Here is a 19472-nt window from a genome sequence, read left to right as displayed (position 1 = left end):
ATTTTTTTGGGAATAAAAAACCTTTTCACTCTGGAATTCTCAAATAGATAAAGAAATAGAGAGAATAGGATGATGAGACCCATCTTCAACAATTTTGTGTCACTTATACCCCTAAAAGGTATAATTCCTCTAATACTTAAGCACACTGGATTCTTTTTTAAAGCAAATTTTATCATATTCTTTTATATATAAATATTGATATGTATCTCTAAAGGATAAGAACTCTTTAAAAACATCACCACAAAATATTAACACATCTAAAAAACATAGTAATTCCTTAATATCACCGAATACCCACTTCATGTTCAAATTTCAATGATTATCTCTTAAATTTTTATAATAGTTTGGACAGATGATTCTTAATTAGAACTCTACGGATCCTAGGGGCCAATAAACTTTTTGCAATTATAGGCTAAATTTGTATTTCTGAGGAGAGGGCTTATAAATTTCTTACAGGTTAGTTTCCAGATGGGTCTAAAACCTAAAATTTGTTAGTTATTTCTATAACACTAAAGATCACTGAACTAGTTATAGTTACATTCACTAATTTTCTGTTTATATTACAGCATGTTTCAGTTGTCCAGGTGGAAATTGGCTCTGTAGCTTCTCACCTTCTGTGTTTCAGGTGGTAGATAAATCAGAGTATCGGACCTATGCAGCTCAGTCTCTGGTCCACCTGCTCAGCAAACTTCCTTGTGGGGAATATGCTATGTTCATTGCCTGGCTTTACAAATATTCACGAAGTTCCAAGGTAGGAGATACATGTGCATAAAATCTTTGTTCCTTGTTCTGCAACCTTCTAATGACAGCCAGATATGAATACATATGGGACCCTTTGTTTTTTATTCCTGTCTGATGGAGATTCTTGTCATTTTGCTTTACCAGATACCACACAGGGTTTTTACTCTTGATGTTGCCTTAGCTCTGTTGGAAATGCCAGAAAGAGAGGCGGATAACACTGTCTCTTTGGATCATCAGAAATTCTTAAAGCATAAGTTCTTGGTACAGGACATTATGTTTGACCGTTGTTTAGACAAGGCACCAACTGTCCGCAGCAAGGCATTGTCCAGTTTTGCACATTGCCTGGAGTTGTCTGTTACCACCTCATCAGAGAGCATACTGGAATTTCTCATTAACAGTAAGTGTAGTGACTGTCGAGTAATGGGCCTGTTCTTATGCTTGTCAAGCAATTGGACTACAGGGAATCATTCTTTATTGTGACAAAAATAATAGTGATATGATGTACTTTTACCCTCATAAACTTATTTCAGTATGTTTTATTGTTGAATAAGTTTTTAGACAAACAAGATACATTTCAGAGGCCTTTTTAAGTATTTCACACATTCATGTTTTAGAGGTGAGATTGTTGGCTGCCTTCACTATTACTTTGCATTGCTGTGTATTGGCCGTATTGAGCCTGATACCCAACAATGCATTTCAAATACAATTTCAAATGCATGCCCAAGGAGAACATTATTAATTGTCAGCAGTTTAGAACCTATCTTCCCTTTAGGCCAAATTATCTTGATTTTTCTTCCTCTGAATATTTACTCAGGTATATGATATTATGACTTTTTTCCCCTCTTATCTATCTGTTTATTTTTAGATTCTACAATTTCGGGAATAGAGAGCCACTCTGGTACTTCACTGAGAAATTCATCAGGTAATAGGTCAATATATTTTTAAATATTGAGTAATTGTCTTTTTTTTTTTTTAAAGGATTTGCCAGATATTTGAAATGTTTTTCTGTCTCCATATTTACCTATTTTAATATAGCACTTTTTTCTTCATCGAAGAAATTGAACTTTATTTCAGTAGTTATGTGATGACTTAAATGTTTAATATGCCATGCTTATATTACTAAAAGGTGTAACAAATTTTTACCTTAATGACTGAGCCTTTTTTATTTATTATTTTTAAGCCTTTTCCTGTCAGAAGCAGACACTTAATCCTTCAGGAGGCTCAGGGTTGATCAATACAGACAGCGGTGGTGACACAGTTGGATCTAGGGGTATGTCAGATTTTATCGCAATCAGATGAGTAATAACTATTGGGTTTCAGACAACCGTAAGTAGAGTCTAAAAAACTGGGATTTTTTTCTGAATAATTGACCCTTAAGCGTTGGAACAACTCTTTTTTTCCTTAAAAGCGGAGTAATTTCTATTATATCTTTAATTGATGTCCTTGCACTATTCTATATTTCATCTTAAGATAAAGAATAAGCTACATACCATTTATCGTATACTGAACCCTAGTATTTCTGTAACACTTATATGAGAATATTAGCAAATATTTCATTTCCTTATTAAAGTCATTTGTTGTGAACTCTTGGAATTACCAACCAATAAAGCACCAGTTACGACGGAAAGTGCAGTAGAGATTAATTTTATATTTGGAGAAAAGTCATCACAAAATGCGGGGAATTGATGAGCAAATACTATGGTACCCAATCTTGTTCTTATTTTTCATTCTCATTACTTTTTCCACCATGTCATATTAGAAATTAGAGGTAGTCTGAATTCTTGTGCAATTCTATTACTAAATAGCTGCAAAACCTAAGACATGGAAGTCAACAAACTCCCTAATTGTCACTGTCTAATCCTAACACCTTTCCTATCTTTCACAGAGAGCTGTTGTCAGAGTCTGTAGGATTAATGTTTAGATAAGTGATCTTAAAAGATGGATAAATAGATAAGAGAGGAAAAAAAGAGAATATGTGTATAGAGGATCAATTATATAATTCACTTTATTAGTTTATTCTATAAACTTACCTTGTCCCTCCTAACCTATGTTAGGCATTGTGGATATAGACCTTAATGAAAGATAATTTCGTCTCTTAAGGAGCAGTAGGATGGGCACATATATGTGTATATAGATTGATGTTAATTTTTGTTTCAACATTTGGTAGAATTTGTCAGTAAAGCGTGGGCTTTTGTGCACATTGGAAAGATTTTTGATTACTAATTTAATGTATTTACTTATAGGTGTATTCAGACTTTCTGTTTCTTCTTGAGTCAGTTTCTGTAGTTTATATATTTGTAGAAATTTGTTTCATCTAGGTTACTTAATTTGTTAACAAAAAATTGTTCATAGTGTTCTTTTACAATTTTTTTTTAAATTTCTGTAAGTTTGGTAGTAATGTTCCCTTGTCCATTCATGATTTTAGTAATTTGAATCTTCTCTCTTATTTTCTTAGTCAGTCTAGCTAAAGGTTTTATTAATTTTGTTTTCTTTCAAGGAAGCTACTTTTTAATTTCATCTGTTTTCTCTATTGTTTTCCATTCCCTAATTCATTTTTTAACTTGCTTTCTTGTAGATCAGCAGTTGTCAAAGTGTTTTAGAGTCCCTAAGCCACCTTCAACAGGTCTTTGAAATTAATACTGTTTTTATAATAATATTAAGACATCATTTACCTTCTGCAACCCGATTTTCTCATAAGTGTAAATTGAAGTTTTCCAGAGATCCCATGAAATAAAATTGTGACAGATTTCAGGCAAAGCAGAAATGAGAATATAGTTGTCTTTTATTAAGCCAGACATTAAAGAGTTTGCAAAAATGTAAAATGATGCCATTCTTTTCACTAATTTTTTTTGTTTTAGAAAATGTTAAAAACTAATACTGCTTATAGTAACGTCTTTTTAAAAATCAATTATTAAATCTTTTTACAATTCTCAGTTTAAATTTCAATTTAGATTAAAACCTATAAGTCACATTTTAAAAAGATCTTAGGAGTCTTTGCTAATTTTTAATAGTGTAAAGGGGCCTGTAATTGAAAAGTTTTAAAGCTGCTGTTATATATTTGTATTATTTTATTTAGTCTTTAAAAAAATGTATGGTTTAGGTATTCTCATTTGTAGCTAAACAAAATAGCACATCTGAATAATTCATTCAAAATTTTAGACATGGGACCAGGATTTAAAACTGAATTTTTAATATTCCAGGATTTATGCCTTCTTTTAACATTATAACTCTACCTTTTGCATTGTTATGAATATCTAATTATTTGAATGTTCTTCTATTTTTACATCATTTTATACTCTGATTTCTTAGGATTTAAAACAAGCTAATTAGTCAATCCTTTAGATGAGAGTATTTTCCTTGGTATTGTGTGATGAGATGTCAGGTACTGTGTAGTCTTTCTCAGACTAATGACTCTGGGGCATTTCTGTAACAGAAAGATGTGTCATGGCAATGCTGAAAAAGAGGATCAGGGATGAGAAGACCAACGTGAGGAAGTCTGCACTCCAGGTGTGAGTTTTTTCTAGGCATTCTTTAATGTGCTCCTTTTAAGCACTAAAAACTTGGAAATACAAGAGAGTATTTTAAAAACCCTTTAGCCATATTTATTACTTACCTTGTTTTTCACTTAACATTAATTCACCTTGATCCTGTTATATCTAAGTTACACAGATGAACTGAAGGATTATCTATTTTTAAGCTTTCCTTCTGGGTTGCTGGCTTTTAAGAATCACAAATTTATATCTTAAATTTCCTTTTTTAGAGTAGGGATTCTTAGCCTGGGGACCATGAACAGATTTTGACAGGGTTCATGAAACTCCTGAAATTGTAAATACTTGTTTATAGAAAATGTATGTCAAATTTTCTCAGGAAAGAGGCTTTAGCTTTCCTCAGATTCTAAAGGGTAGAATGTTTCTGGGAGGAGGAATGCTTCCTTGACCTTGAAGAAGTATTTTGTCTATAGTTTGTCTTTTTGCATTTATACTATGCATAAGTCATGACTTCATGTTGCATATGCACCTTCTAGGTATTAGTGAGTATTTTGAAGCACTGCAGCATCTCTGGTATGAAAGAAGAGCTGTCAATTCTGCAGGACCAGTGTCGGGACCCTGCAGTATCTGTCCGGAAGCAGGCCTTACAATCTCTCACTGAACTGCTTATGGTGAGGGGCAAGGCATTATGTATGTAATGCATGGTGTTTTACATTAAAAATAATTCAGCATAATAATTACCTGTTCTAAATATTAAGTTGATCATTAGAAACTCTACCAAGTCTACTGTAGGATTATATAGTTTAAGAGAAAAGAAGTATCTTTTAATTACATATGATAGATTATATTTCTTATTAAATATAATTATGAACTAATGCTAGAGAATGCTAATGGTTCGCCTTTCTTGACTGCAGCTCAAATCTCACATAGAAATATGAATTTTAAAATTAATTTGGTTAGGCCAAAGGCCTAGATTAATTTTTATTCATTAAGACCTATATAGATGATATTGCCAAGAGAACAGAACCACTAATCCTAGATATAATTTACTTCTGCCAGATATATGCTTTTGAAGAATTTTTAAAATGTGTTTATTTCTTTGTTTCGTTATAGAAGGCATTAAGTAATGCATATTTTGACTTTCTCTGGCAGAATTTATTCTAATTGCTCCTTGAGATAAATATTTATTTGCTCTTGATCCTGAATTACCAAAAAGTTCTGATTTACTACTAATAATAAAATAATAACTTTATAAGTTTAAAATTTCGATATGCACTAATTTGCAGTAATTGGAAATTGAACTTTGTTTTCTTGTATATTTTGAATTTTTTTTTCTTTTATAGTCTGCTTGTAATTGTGTGTGTGACTACTTTTACATGTCTCAAAATGTTGATGACAACTTCACTGATTTGTATTTAGACTTCTAATAGCATTGGACTTCTTTATGACTTCACAATTTTAACTCCCAAGGCTCACCCTAGATGTGTCCAGATACAGAAAGCCTGGCTGATGGGGATCATCCCAGTGGTAATGGACTGTGAGAGCACCGTGCAGGAAAAGGCCCTGGAATGCCTTGACCAGCTCCTGTTGCAGAACATTAAACATTACAACAAATTTCATAGTGGAGATGACAGCCAGGTACTAGCTTGGGCACTTCTTGCTCTCCTCAGTACAGAAAGCCAGGAATTGAGGTATGTTAATTATATGACTTGTTTACCTTATAGAAGGGTAGAAGAGTTTTTATTAATGAATTTCTGAATTGATCTTGGAAAATCAGTTTTCTAAATTTCTTGGTATATATGAAGACTCAATTTTGGTCTGTTTTTCTTGACCTAATTCAAATCTCTTAGCATTTTTATGGTGACTGTTTTTTGTGAGGCCTTTGATAACTTTTGCTTTTTTCTGAGTGTTCTCCAGTTATCAATTGATATCTTAATACATATGTAATAGAAAGCATTGATGGTATGTTATATTAATATTACCTTTTCCCCATACTAGTTATTTTGAAAGATAGCATTCTAGTTTTTACAAGTTAAACTTTTTCTAACACTTTATTGGATTGGTAGACTTAATAAAACTGTAGAATTTCTTTTGCATTTGATAACCTTACTTGAGCTGTACAGTGAACATTGTAGTGAGGAGTTAGCACCTGTAATGAAACTTTAATCGGTTCTTCAGTAATCTTACAGTTAGTTCGTGTTTGTGCCACTTAGACTGCCTTTTCTTTTTCTCTTTTTTTTTAATTATATAAGAAACTCTTCTCTATTTGTTTACATGTAGTTATGGAGGAATTATACAATAGAAAGAATTATAGATTTACTATCATAAAATATTGTTCTGTGGCCCTGGCAAATCACCCTCATTTTAAGAACAGCTTGTTGGATTACATGATCTCTTAAGATCATGTAAGTTTGGTATTAAAACTCTGACAAAAAATGCGTTCATTCATTAAATATTTTCTCATTACTAGCTATATGCTGAAACCCTAGAAGAGAAGAGAATTTAGCCAGCAATAGAATCAGCTACTTTTTTGCTTTTCTTAAGGATATATCACTATGCACGACCTAACATATTAAAGCCTCAGAGTAGTGAAAGGTAGTAGCTATTCTTCACAAAAAAAGCAGGAGAGTCCTGCTAGAGCTCATGAGAAGCCATTGGATGGTTTATTCATTTCTTTTTCTTTTTTTTTTTTTTTAACTTTTATATTGAAATATAACATGGATAGAAAAGTATACAAACTATAAGGTCAGTAAATATCAAAAAGAAAATATATGCATGTAACCACCATCCTGGTCAAGAAGTAGAACATTGCCACGTCCAAGAAGTACCTTCACATTCCCTGCCAATCACTGTCTTTCCCTCCTCAAAGGTTTTTCCCTACTGTGATTTTGACACCACATATTAGTTTTCTGTATTCTTTAACTTCATATAAATGACATTATTTGGTATGCATTTTTTGCATGTCCGACTCCTTCCACTCAATGTAATATAAGAGTCATTCAAGTTATTATGTGTAGCTATATAGCTCATTCCCTTTCATTGCTGCATGTATATGACATTTATGAATAAGCCACGATTCATTTATTCATTCTACTGTCGATAAATAATTGTGTTGTTTCAAGTTTTTTATTATAACATATAATGCTGCTCTGAATATTTCTATACATATCTTTTGGTACATATGTACATGTGTATCTGTTGGGTATTATATCTTGGAACAGTATTGTCAAGTATGTTTTTATTTAATAGGTACTGCCAGAGGCAGAAATGAGAATCTACTTGTCTTCTGTTTAAGCCAGATCTTAAAGAGATTTACAAAAGTATAAACAATACCATTCTTCTGACCAAGTTATTTTGTTTTGAGATAGTTATTCTTTGTAAAATAATGCATTATTTATGTTAACATATAATTGGCTTATTGTTATTTTTAGATAAATTAATAGAGAAACATTTTTAAATTTCTCAGTTTTAATTTCTAGCATGGCAAATATTGATAGATATAACCCACATAAACAAAAGAACATCAAGGTGGTCAGTAATATTTAAGAATTTAAAAGGGCCCTTACATGAAAAAGTGTGAGTGCTACTTTTTGGGGAAAAAAAAAAAAAAGGATTATTGAGAACAGCAAGGCCTAGTGCAATAGAGTTCTATAAATATTTATAAACAAAATCTTGTGATAAGTTCTTTAATAAATTGGAAGTAACTAGAATATCAAAGTTTCAGGAAGAGAGACTCCACAGAATAGACAACCTTTGAGTTCAATCTTGAAGGTTAATAAGGGGGCAAAAGGAAGAAACGGCCAGTGCAAAGCAATACATAAAGTCGTGTGTACTGTGGAGGAGGCACAGGATTTCAGTATCACTAGGGTAACAGTATTTGTTGGACTGTGCATAAAATGAAACTGGAGAGGTAAGCATAGCCCAGATACTGGAGAGTTGTAATATTGCATGCTAAGAAGTTTGGCTTTAGATAGAAAACAGAGTGAGCAGGTGGGGTGAGGAGACCATTGATGAATTTTACAATAGAGGAGTAATATAGGATTTTATATTTTAGGAAGTATAGTAAATGGGCTTGTGGTTGGTGACCAAGAGACAGAAGTAGAGTCTGAGAAAACAGGCTACCACTCAATGAAGTTAAAGATAATAAGGGCCTGAATCAAGGTGAAGGCAATGGAAGTGGAGAGAATGGGATATATTCAGAGCTGTTTCACAAGTGGAAGTGTAGAGTTGGTGAAGATTTGGTTTGAAGGTTGAAGGAAATCTGCACTTCTCTACTCATGTTGCTCACAGTATAGTAGAAAGAGACAAATTCACAATTTTAGTAAAATTTGAGTTATAGGAGCAAAGAGGGAGGGCATGTAGCATTTTGTGGTGTGTGTGCACGTGCGTGCGTGTGTGTGTGCATGTGTGTGTGTGGTTTAGCTTAGGATGGTTTCCTAGAGATGGTGGCATGGTGGAATACATAACCAGGCAGCCAAGATAGTGAGGGTTTCCAGGTAGGAAACAGCAGTGCAAAGACTTAGAAGCCTGAAGACTCCAAGAATTATAACTAAAATGACTGGTCAGTGGGATTGCCATTGACTGAGGTACAGAAATCAAGAGATAGAGCCAGTTAGGAAATGGAGGGAGGGCTGGAGATGGAAGTCCAGTTATAAATGTGTGCTTATGATGCTTTCTAGCAGGTCTGTATGGAGAGCTCTTGGTAGTGAATAAGGTCACCCAGGGTTACATTGTAGATAAGAGAAGAGGACTAAGAATAGAGCTTTTCAAAATCTGCAATTAAAGTGAGTAGAAGAAAAGGAATTAGTGAAGGGAAAAGAGATCAAGTAGGTAGACCAAAGTTTAAGGGCAAAACTAGTGGTCAGTAATGTCTAGTAGAGGTCATGTAAAATGGGGACTGAAGAATGTCCATAGGTTCTGAATTAGGATAGAGGTCAATGGTGCTTTCAAGGGTGATTTTCAGGAGAACCAGGTTAGTATTTGTTGAATCACATTCTGACTTGTTAAGGAATGGCTTGTGATCCACTGCAGGGCTAATTGAGGATCTAGTTGGGAGGCCTTTGGGAGCTGCCAACTGATGTAGAGGAGTATGAGTTGTCAGAGAAAAGCCAAATATGAGATTTCAAAACTGGAAGTTCAGAGGATTTTTTTCCCATTCTGTTGGCTTCCTGTAGTAAACGTCATTTACTATTTTGTGTGATTCTTGTTAATGAACTTTAAAATATTTGTTGATTGCATATATCTTGTTTTTGGACAGTCATCAGATAAAAAGTATGTTGTGAGCTATCTGCAGTAAAACTCTCGATATATACAGTTAGGTTTTTAATCAATAACTAATTTATTAAAACCATACATTTATATGCACATGCTTATTGTAGGTAAATATGTTAATTTTTTATGGTTGCTTTATGCATACTTTGAGAATTTCTTTTTTGTTTTCATTTAATGAGAAAGTCTTGTTAATTCATGTGTAGTGTGTGTGTGTGTGTGTGTGTGTGTGTGTGTGTGTGTGTTTTCCTAGCAGTCTTAAGAAAAATTAATTGGGGAAAGGAGTGTTTTTCTCTCTTCGCTTAAATATATAATTTTGCATTTGTCTCATTAGTCATATGATACCATTCACTGCTATGGGAAGAAGGAAAATAAAAAATGATTTAAAAACAATGACATAGCCCAAACTTTAGATTAAAATATCAGAAGCATTTTTTGTTTTATTTTAAAAAGGTTTGAAATATGTATTTTTGAGTGGCATTGGCAGGTCATAGCAAATTTTAGCTCATTTAATATCACTTTATTTAAATGCTAGGCTATCATTTCTCTCCAATCCTTCCATTGAGGAAAGGATAGTGTCTACATTTTTTGTCACTAAAACCCCATAAACTCTGATTGCATTTGTTATCTGTAACATAACCCATATGGTTGTATAAAACTTTTGGAGATGATAAGGATGAAAAGATTCTCAAATGAATTATTAAATTTTATTCTTTGCTTTAAAAATAATTTGACAGCAGAAAAAAAAAATTCCTTGTTCTGTATAATAAAAGATACCTAGTGTGGTATCAAATGTGCCAGTAGCTAGGAACCTCTGTGTGGATGTTAAATGTGGCAGAGGAATCCTGGAACAGCAAAAGTTGATACCTTTTTACTGAAGGGGCTGATCTCAACAGTTTGGTGTATTTATAGTTACAATTCTTCTTTCTCACCTTTTTTCCCAGCCGCTATTTAAATAAGGCTTTTCATATCTGGTCCAAGAAAGATAAATTCTCATCTACTTTTATAAACAATATGATATCCCACACTGGCACGGAACATTCTGCACCAGCCTGGATGCTGCTCTCCAAGATTGCTTGCTCGTCACCCAAGCTGGACTACACCAAAGTAATAGAGTCATGGGAGAAAATCAGCAGGTTTGCATGCTTATAATTTAGCTACTAATGATACACTAAAGGTTTTTGGAAATAAAGCTCATGTCTTAAGTAAGCATGCTATTTTATTCTTATACAGAGATCTTTCCTTTAAATTCAGATTTAAAAACAAAGCTTTCAGTTTACTCTTTGTCTAAGTACTTTAAGTGCCTCGATGCTCCTACAGCTTGACTCCCAAAACATGCTATCCAGAAGAAAAGTATTTTGTTAGTAGTAATGTTTACTTTGGTTCTATACTGATATTTTTTCTGCCCTTAGTCAACAGAATCCCAATTCAGACACCTTAGGACATATTCTGTGTGTTATTGGGCATATTGCAAAGCATCTTCCTAAGAGCACCCGAGACAAGGTGACTGGTGAGTGTCTACTGGAGAATCTTGAAAAGGCATTGCCTCTCACCTTATATATTTAAGCAGTTAAACATCAAGGGTTTTGACTTCTTTTTTAGATGTTGTCAAATGTAAGCTAAATGGATTCCAGTGGTCTCTAGATTTGATCAGCTCAGCTGTTGATACTTTGCAAAGACTCTGTAGAGCATCTGCAGAGACACCTGTAGAGGAACAGGTATGCTACAAATTCTCCTATAAATAAATGTTTGTATTTATTTGTAATTAGTAGATGTATTACTCTATTCTGAAGTTTGAGGAGTTTGAGGAGTTTTTTCTATGGCGAACCTTTAAGGATGGGTAGTCCTCAAAAGCTATTAATATAAAAAAAGGGAAAAATGTAACAAGCAGTTGACATTCCCTAAGAAGATCTTTCTTGCTGAAGACATACAGTTCTCTTATAAAGTCACCACCTTGGTTCTATGTACAATGAGAACTCTGCAAGGTTATCTCTTAATAAGCTGTAGCCTAGGTGCTTGTGATAACTTTGTATAGCCTCCTCCTTCACATCCCCTCCCATTTCAGGAATGCTTAATAGATGATTTTCCACCTAATCGGGGTTCCTTCTAGACCAGAAGATTTCTAATCCTTTGATAAGTCATAATCCTGGAAAATGCTTATCCTGTTATGAGAAGGTTATATTACTTAAACATCTCTTGCTATATCTTGTCCACAGAGCTGCCCAGAGCCTAGAGCTAATGTTTTATGTGGATGAATTAACACAAGTCCAAACCAATATTTTATGTGAGATAGAGAGTTACTTTGACTCCCTAAAAGGAATCCATATCAGTATCTCTAATAAATTATTTTATTACTATATGTTCTGTTTTTATCACGAAATGTACTCCTAGGCAGTGCTAATCATGACGAAAAAATTTTAGGACTGGGTGTTAATAATTCCGGAAGTCAAAAATTAATTTAAATAATTGCCAGAATATATTTAAATTTTCCAGAATAAAAAGAATTATTGCTTCATCTGAGCTGCAAAGCTACCTTCCTATGCTTCCTTTACTTGTGTAAGTTCCATAAAGAAAGTCCTTCTTTGATACATGGCATTTTCTATTTGTAGTAACAGATGTAATAATATAACTTTTTTTGCTTAGGATTTAAAACAGGTTGAAATTTACTTAAGTAAAAACACCCAGCTCTTTTCATGTAAACAACATCTGGCTTTTCTAGTGTGTACCTTTTGGCACTTTTTGGTGAAAGGGATACTTGCTTTATTTGATTTTTCTAACCGTTCATCTTTGGATCCAAGGAAGTGTATGAAAACTTTTAAAATAAGGAACATTTCCTACGTAGGGAACATATTTGAATAGCAGAAAACAGATAAAGACAAAACAAAATAAAAAGCTGTTAATGAGGAAAGAATGATATAGGAAAAAATGGGGAAAAATTGATATGGCAAGATTATGAAACTGTGATCTTGCAAGTTTCAGTGGCACACAGCTTATTAATGGCAGAGCTATGCCTAGAACTAAGGGCACTGAATCCCTTCCCAGTGTTTTGTTCAGCAGCCTTGGCTGGAAGAAGAATGGTCTATGCTGTGGGCAGTCTGGGTCATAAGTCATTGTTGCTAATGGCCCACAGTCATAGTAACAGTGAGTTATATCATTGTTAAAGTCTGTGAGGAAGACAGAGTTGTCTTCAAATTTAGAAACTGAGAAATAGATGAGAGGTAGAACTTATTACTATGTTAGAAAAAGCGCCAAGGTTTAGCTCTGCCAACACCACCTCTCTTGGTGGTAGACGGTGGACTAAGGCTCTGAGATTTTCCAGTATCTTCTTAGGCTGTTTTAAATCCATATGACATGTTTGTTTCCCCATAACATCTCTTTCTTTTCTTTGTAGTGAACATTCCATATTTTACTGAGAAAAACAAATTATAGGCAATCAGGATATAGCTCAACAGTGGTATATATGAAAAGACTGAGGTCTGGGCATTTTTGCTATCTGTAAGCTTCATATGAGTTAATAGTGTTTGTGGCTATTATTGAAAAAAATCTATGAGATCTTGGACTATATTAATAGAAATAGTATCTAGAATAAAGGGTGATGAGTTCCTGCTCTTCATACTGGTTAAATCTAAGTTGACATGTCCTATAATTCAAGAAATGTTGGTAAAACTGAATACATTCATAGGAAAGCAATTAGATGGGATTACAAGCACGTTGTGTAAGGAGCAGCTAAAGTTCCTGGGGTGTTTAGCTGGAGAGAGGAAGAATTTAGCTGCCTAGCTAAATTCAGATATATGAAGGACTTTCAAAAGAAAGAAGAATTGGGTTAATTTGTTATCAGAGAGAACCAATGTGGACCATTGGGTGGAATTTTGAGGAGATAAATTTTGGCCAACTGAAAGAAAACCATACTGAGGTCTGCCTAAAATGAGAGACTTGCCTCAGAACACATCTCTCTGGTCATTGGTGTTCATGGAGAAGCCAGACATCTTGATGTTGGTCCCTGTATGGAGAGAATCCCAAGATTGCATGGCCTTGACTGTTCTCCCAGATTCTGTGATTCCAGAAGTTATTAGACTTACTACCCTGCTAAGTTCTGAGGCTTGAGGTCTCAGACAAATTAGTCTTCGTGTTCTCATCAGGATAGAGCACATGGATTCCGAAAGCTCTCTTGGACAGCATTACATCCCAGGTCATCCTGGGTATTTTGGGATGGCCTCCTAGAGAAATTGAAGTCAAAGAGTTGTAGAATGTGACCAAGCTCCCTTACTTGTCATATAAGTAGTTAGATGTTGTGGGCTAGAGGTGGTGACCCTTGAGGTTATTTTAACTAATAAGAGACACTGAAAACTGTCTCTAATTAATAAATTTCAGAAGAATAACAACGGTTCTTTTTTATTCTGTTTTTAAAATATACTATTCATTACAGTAGTTTATTCACCATCTACATATGCCAGAAGAGTGGCAATGTTTTTATTATTGGAGGAGCTCTGCTATTATAGAAGCTCATAATGAAAGAACACCATTTATGAATTATTCTTGTCAAAACACACACACGCACGCACGCACGCGCACACGCGCGCGCACACACACACACACACACACACACACAAATGTGGGCAGTCTGGGTCATAAGTCATATATATACACGCACAAACATATATATTTGTAAATTCCACTTAGCCAATTGCCAGATTGCTTAAAGAGCAAAGATACAAACCATGATGGCTGGGTTTTTCATGGTTTATGGTTTATGCATTTGATGATCATAGAGTTTCTTGAGAAAATTGTTTCCTGAGTAGTCTGATAGATGTATGGGATCCTTCAGAGATGATTTTTGACTTGCCATAGGAATTACTGAAACAGGTGTGTGGGGATGTCCTCTCCACCTGTGTGCACTGCCTGTCCAACATCGTTCTGAAGGAAGATGGAGCTGGGAAAATGGATGAAGCCCTGTTGGTAAGTAACTACTTAATTATTCTTTTCTCTTCCTTTACATGAGTTGGGTTTTTTAAAAAAAATATCTTTGTAATGTGCATTTCTAATATTATTAGCAAGAAAAGGATTTTCCTAGCCTAGAGTTTATTCTTTACTTAGAATTATTATTTTTTAAATTGATTATTTATTCATTTTTTTTTTTTCTCGTGTACTTATTATCTGGGGGAGAAAACGTGATGGTATACCCTTCCTCCAGCTAGAGCCTATGAGATACCTGATCTAACAGGGAAAATAGTATGTGTTGTGGGCTTGGTAGAGTTAGGCTTGGGAATAATAAGGTGAGAAAATAAAACAAGTGTACTATTTGTTCTTCTGATTGTTTTATTTGATTTTTTAAAATTATAATGTGTCTGCTGAGCTGTTTGAATATCAGACTATAGAACTAAGGAATAATCCTGAGCAGTTCTAAAGTCCCATCTAGAATAAAATGAGATATTTGAAAATTAAAAACACAAATGACTTTGGAGCAGCAAGATTGTGTGACATGACATCCTTGCTTTAGAAATTGTGTTAGCGCCAGAGATTCTTGTGAGCTAATAAATGTGGAATCCATGTTTTCATTCCAGCGGCTGGCTGTCAACAAAATATGTTGTGGTAATTCTGATTCCAACATCTGACACTTTTCAATAAAGAAAATAATGAGTTGTTTTTTGATGCCTTTTAGTACACAGGCCATTATTTAACCACAATTGTCCATTTCCATCATGTATTTGAAAATTAGTAGAGCACCTCTCCTTGTTCAGTTCCTGCTTTACCACCTGGCACTTATCCTAGTGATGGAGAACCATGTTGAGATTTGTTAGAAGGGAGGACCATTTGTGCTCAAGCTATTAATATGCATGTAGTTCAGTAATAAAAAAATATCATCAATCAGAATCCGAGTGTTTTAGGTCAGAGGGCCAATATGTGTAGAATGGTCACTAGAGGGTCTTGCTCTTCTAATTTGCCTGGGCAGTCACTGCCCAATCTATGTTTGTCATGATATTTCCCCCTAAGATTTTTTTTTCACTGTTAAATATGTCACCCACATCTACTCTTCAGTCAAAATATATATGGAGAAGTTTTGCCCTAATTGTTTACGTCACTCTAAGTAGAATTTAAATATTCCTTTAACCCACTAACAGATATAGTATGTTTAGGATTTTTAAAACATACATACATGTATTATTGCCCTTCTTACTATAAATAAGCCTTTATTTTACATTTTACTATTTAGCATCACCCCTGCATTTTTGGGATTAAAAAGCAAAACAGTATTACCTAACCATTAAGCTTTTTGGCCTTGATAAACACAGTAGTGGTAGCTGTGAGAAAGCAGTACTTGCAAGTTTTTGGTGGGAGTCTAAATAGTAAAACTAATCTGGAGGACAATTTGGAAACATGTTTTAAAATATACAACAGTTTATATGCCCTTTGATCCTGGATTTCACTTCTAGGCAAAGTAGAACTTATCCAAAGGTATACAAAGGGTTTCATTAGCGCTAATGCAAACAACAGCAAAGGATTAGATACAACATAAATGTTCTTTAATAGTGGAATGATGCAATAAGTCATGATGACATCCATAGTTTTTAACATACTTATGTAGTCATTAACCATATTTATTGTATATATCAAATACCAAATATTGTAATAATTGCAAACTTCAAAATAATGTGATTGATAGGTGTATAAAAAAACAAACATTAAGTCATATAAGTATAAATACTTTGAAAAGAAAGTTATACACAAAAACAATAGTACCTTCAGCTAGTAGATATAAGTAGATAATTCTATATCCTCTTTTATCCACTATAATCATGATTTACTCCTGTTATCACAGCATAATTATTAATAGCATCCCCTTTTATTTGCAAAAGTTATCTAGATGTAGGTGATAGAATCATCTGGTCATCTTAAGTTTGTATGAATTTTATTAAATAGTGACTGTATTGTTATGAAAAAAATTTAGTTTCTTTTAAATTGAGGGGACAAAAAAAGTACTTCATTGACATGTCTTTAATGTAGCTAGAGTTTGTTTTTCTTTTGCCTTATTTTTACTGCAAAACCAATTTTCTTTGCAGGTAAAGTACATTTTTACCTTAGGAGATATATCCCAACTCTGTCCAGCCAGAGTGGAGAAGCGAGCCTTCCTTCTGATTCAGTCCATTGTAGCTTCTTCTGCTGATGCAGATCATTGTAAGGCACTTAAAATTATCCTCTTCACATGCTGTCTTAAGGCTGGGATAGCCCCTGAAGTACTGTAAATAACTATTTTTCTTTTCTCTGTAGTAACATCCTCTCAAGGTAGTAGTGAAGCCCCAGCCTCTCAACCTCTCCACCAGGTCAGAGGCTCTGTCATACCTTCTGTGATTAGAGCACACGCCATCATTACCTTGGGTAGGTAAGAATAATGTGTGGGGAGAGTGCTGCTTGTGTAATCTAGTTCTGTGTGTAGCTTTTTGTCTTAAATAAGCCAGCCTTAGTAATGAATTGTATACTGTTGAGCCTATATTTATTTACTATAGTTTTGGAGGCAGTTCTAATTGGAGCACCCAAATCTGCAGATGTACCAGAGTTTTGGAGGCAGTTCTAATTGGAGCACCCAAAATTGCAGATGTACCAGAGTGCTGATGAGAAGCTTTGGGTTAACAGCTGCCCAAGATGATCAGACTCAAGATACTTCCTGTAGAGAGCTTTTGCTTTTTATGTTAATTTGGTATCATTATACCTGTTCCTGTGATTGCTCATAATGTAGCACCATGAAGTCTATTCATCAAGAACTGTATGCCAGGCACTACACTGAGTTCTGGGAATGAAAAAATAAATTTGCAGATCAGTTTATAAAAGGAGATGGTTTATTAGATGAGCTATTAAGCATATTTCTTAATGAACTCAAATTAGTGTTAATCTCAAAGACACTGACCTTTGTATTGTAATTTGGTTTTTTTTCTTTAGTGTGATTGTGTATTTTACGTTGAATAAAGTTCTGTTTTTTGTAATAATAGTTTTTTTTTTTTTAATCTAAGAATTGTAAATAAGAGCAAAACATCTCCCAGGCGAAATACAAAAAAAACCCACAAACAAAACTCAACAACAACTTTTCTTCTTTATGAAAAAGAAATAAAATAAATGAAAGATGATCATTCTTTCCTAATTACCTAGCTCAGATTTCCAGATCCTCCTTAGTTTTATTGGTAATTTTCCAGTTAAGTAGACAACTTCACAATTCAACTGTTGACTTTAAAAGGAAGATAATTTTACTATTGTGAAGGAACATCTCATAGTATATATCTCATAAAACCCTAGAGGGTGGGAGGAGATATTTTTCCTTAAGCTATTTTGAACTTTCTAATATTTAATATGGGTTTGTCCACCTTTGATTTTTTGTGATTGTTGACACGATGTCTTAACTTTGATTACATAAAATCCATAGCAAGATCTCTCTGGAGAAAATGTAGAATAGAACAGAGGCAAGATATCCTAATCTCTTCTGTGACAGGTAAGCTGTGCTTACAGCATGAGGATCTCGCAAAGAAGAGCATCCCAGCCCTTGTGCGAGAGCTCGAGGTGTGCGATGATGTGGCTGTTCGCAACAATGTTGTCATTGTTATGTGTGATCTTTGTATCCGGTACACTGTCATGGTGGATAAGTACATTCCCAATATCTCCATGTGTCTGAAGGATTCAGATCCATTCATCCGAAAGCAAACGCTCATCTTGCTTACCAATCTCTTGCAGGTTTGTATGTCATTTTTTTCCTTCCAACATTGCTTCTGATTTAAGGAAATATTTGAGTAGCCTGTGAAGTGTGATACTTTGTAGTAGATTCCAAAAATAATTAGCCTCAGCTCTGGTTTAAAAGAATCACTCTTCTAATGTTCTGTGTAGCCTTTTAAACATATTGTTACTTACTGATATCTATTTTGGGTGTTTGTTTAGATATCCTGTGAAGCAGTGTAAAGTTTCATTTTGCAAATAAACACCACGTAGAGAAAGCACACTCAGTAGACCAGTAGGTGTGGTTTTGTTCAATTCTGTCAATCTCCTTACCTTTGAACAGGTCAGTCTTTCTCAGACATAACTTTCTCATTTGTAAAATGAGGATCGTAGTAGTTTCCCTGGTTGTCTCATAGAAGTGCTCTGAGAGTCCGTGGGATAGTTTAGTGTGTGAGCGGGCTTACTTAGTGAGCTGTGAAGCTCCACAGAGCGTTAGATACTTTTATTCACAGTGAGAGCGTATGTTTAACCTATAATGAGAGGAGGATAATATTTGATCTTTGAAAAGAGGGCATTTAACTAAGATGTACATCTATTCTAGGATGTCCTATATACTCATTTTTTCGTACATTATGTTTGTTCCTAACGAAGGAACCAGTGACACTCTTCCTTTAAAGCCATGTGCTGTGAGTCATTTCCTAATACAGTAGAAGGTCTGATGCTGTTCTACCCACATATTCCTTCACTTCTCTTTGTGACTAACAACTGGTTTGTTCTTTCAAGATGGTTGGGAATTGAGTGCTAACAAAATGTGCTAATGTGCCACAGACTTGAGTAGCTGACAGTTGTGATGTTAAAAGAAAGTTAACAGTTGGTTTTATGACATTTTAGGTTTATATATTAAAAGGCCTCCTTAACCCTGTTGTTTCTCTTTGTACAGGAAGAGTTCGTGAAATGGAAAGGCTCTCTGTTCTTTCGGTTTGTCAGCACTCTGATAGATTCACACCCAGATATCGCCAGGTGAATCTTTTCCCTCTGATATCAGGCAGCTGAATGATATACCTAATTTTTGGTTTACACTAGATCTCTTTTCTTTAAAATTGGGTTAGAGTTGAGTTATTTAAGATTCAGTGAGCTTTTGGTAGTTGCCAGATAATTAGCAGATTTTAAAAATACTAAGCTATATAACGAAGCTTTATTTTGCATACAAGTTAAAAAAAAAAACAACTCATTCAGATTGACCATTAAATAATCTCAGCATTGATCACATTTGCTAATATT

At 34.2% G+C, this 19472-nt stretch overlaps 1 protein-coding gene across 2 annotated transcripts in view; it reads left to right on the top strand.

The window, feature by feature from the left end:
- Positions 1-19472, top strand: part of NCAPD3 (non-SMC condensin II complex subunit D3) — a 54333-nt gene that overhangs the window by 16919 nt on the left and 17942 nt on the right. For both annotated transcript variants that reach the window (XM_006905794.3, XM_015597591.2), the window contains 15 exons: positions 626-751; positions 886-1138; positions 1607-1663; positions 1922-2011; positions 4175-4248; positions 4766-4900; positions 5700-5920; positions 10442-10633; positions 10910-11007; positions 11100-11215; positions 14346-14453; positions 16556-16670; positions 16764-16871; positions 17974-18212; positions 19132-19211. In XM_006905794.3, coding sequence (XP_006905856.1) covers positions 626-751; positions 886-1138; positions 1607-1663; positions 1922-2011; positions 4175-4248; positions 4766-4900; positions 5700-5920; positions 10442-10633; positions 10910-11007; positions 11100-11215; positions 14346-14453; positions 16556-16670; positions 16764-16871; positions 17974-18212; positions 19132-19211 — 2012 coding nt within the window. The remainder of the gene's footprint in view (positions 1-625; positions 752-885; positions 1139-1606; positions 1664-1921; positions 2012-4174; positions 4249-4765; positions 4901-5699; positions 5921-10441; positions 10634-10909; positions 11008-11099; positions 11216-14345; positions 14454-16555; positions 16671-16763; positions 16872-17973; positions 18213-19131; positions 19212-19472) is intronic.

The sequence above is a fragment of the Pteropus alecto genome, unplaced genomic scaffold, assembly GCF_000325575.1.
Source record: "Pteropus alecto unplaced genomic scaffold, ASM32557v1 scaffold210, whole genome shotgun sequence".
NCBI classification, from domain to species: domain Eukaryota; kingdom Metazoa; phylum Chordata; class Mammalia; order Chiroptera; family Pteropodidae; genus Pteropus; species Pteropus alecto.
This window is presented reverse-complemented; position numbering and strand designations above follow the sequence as displayed.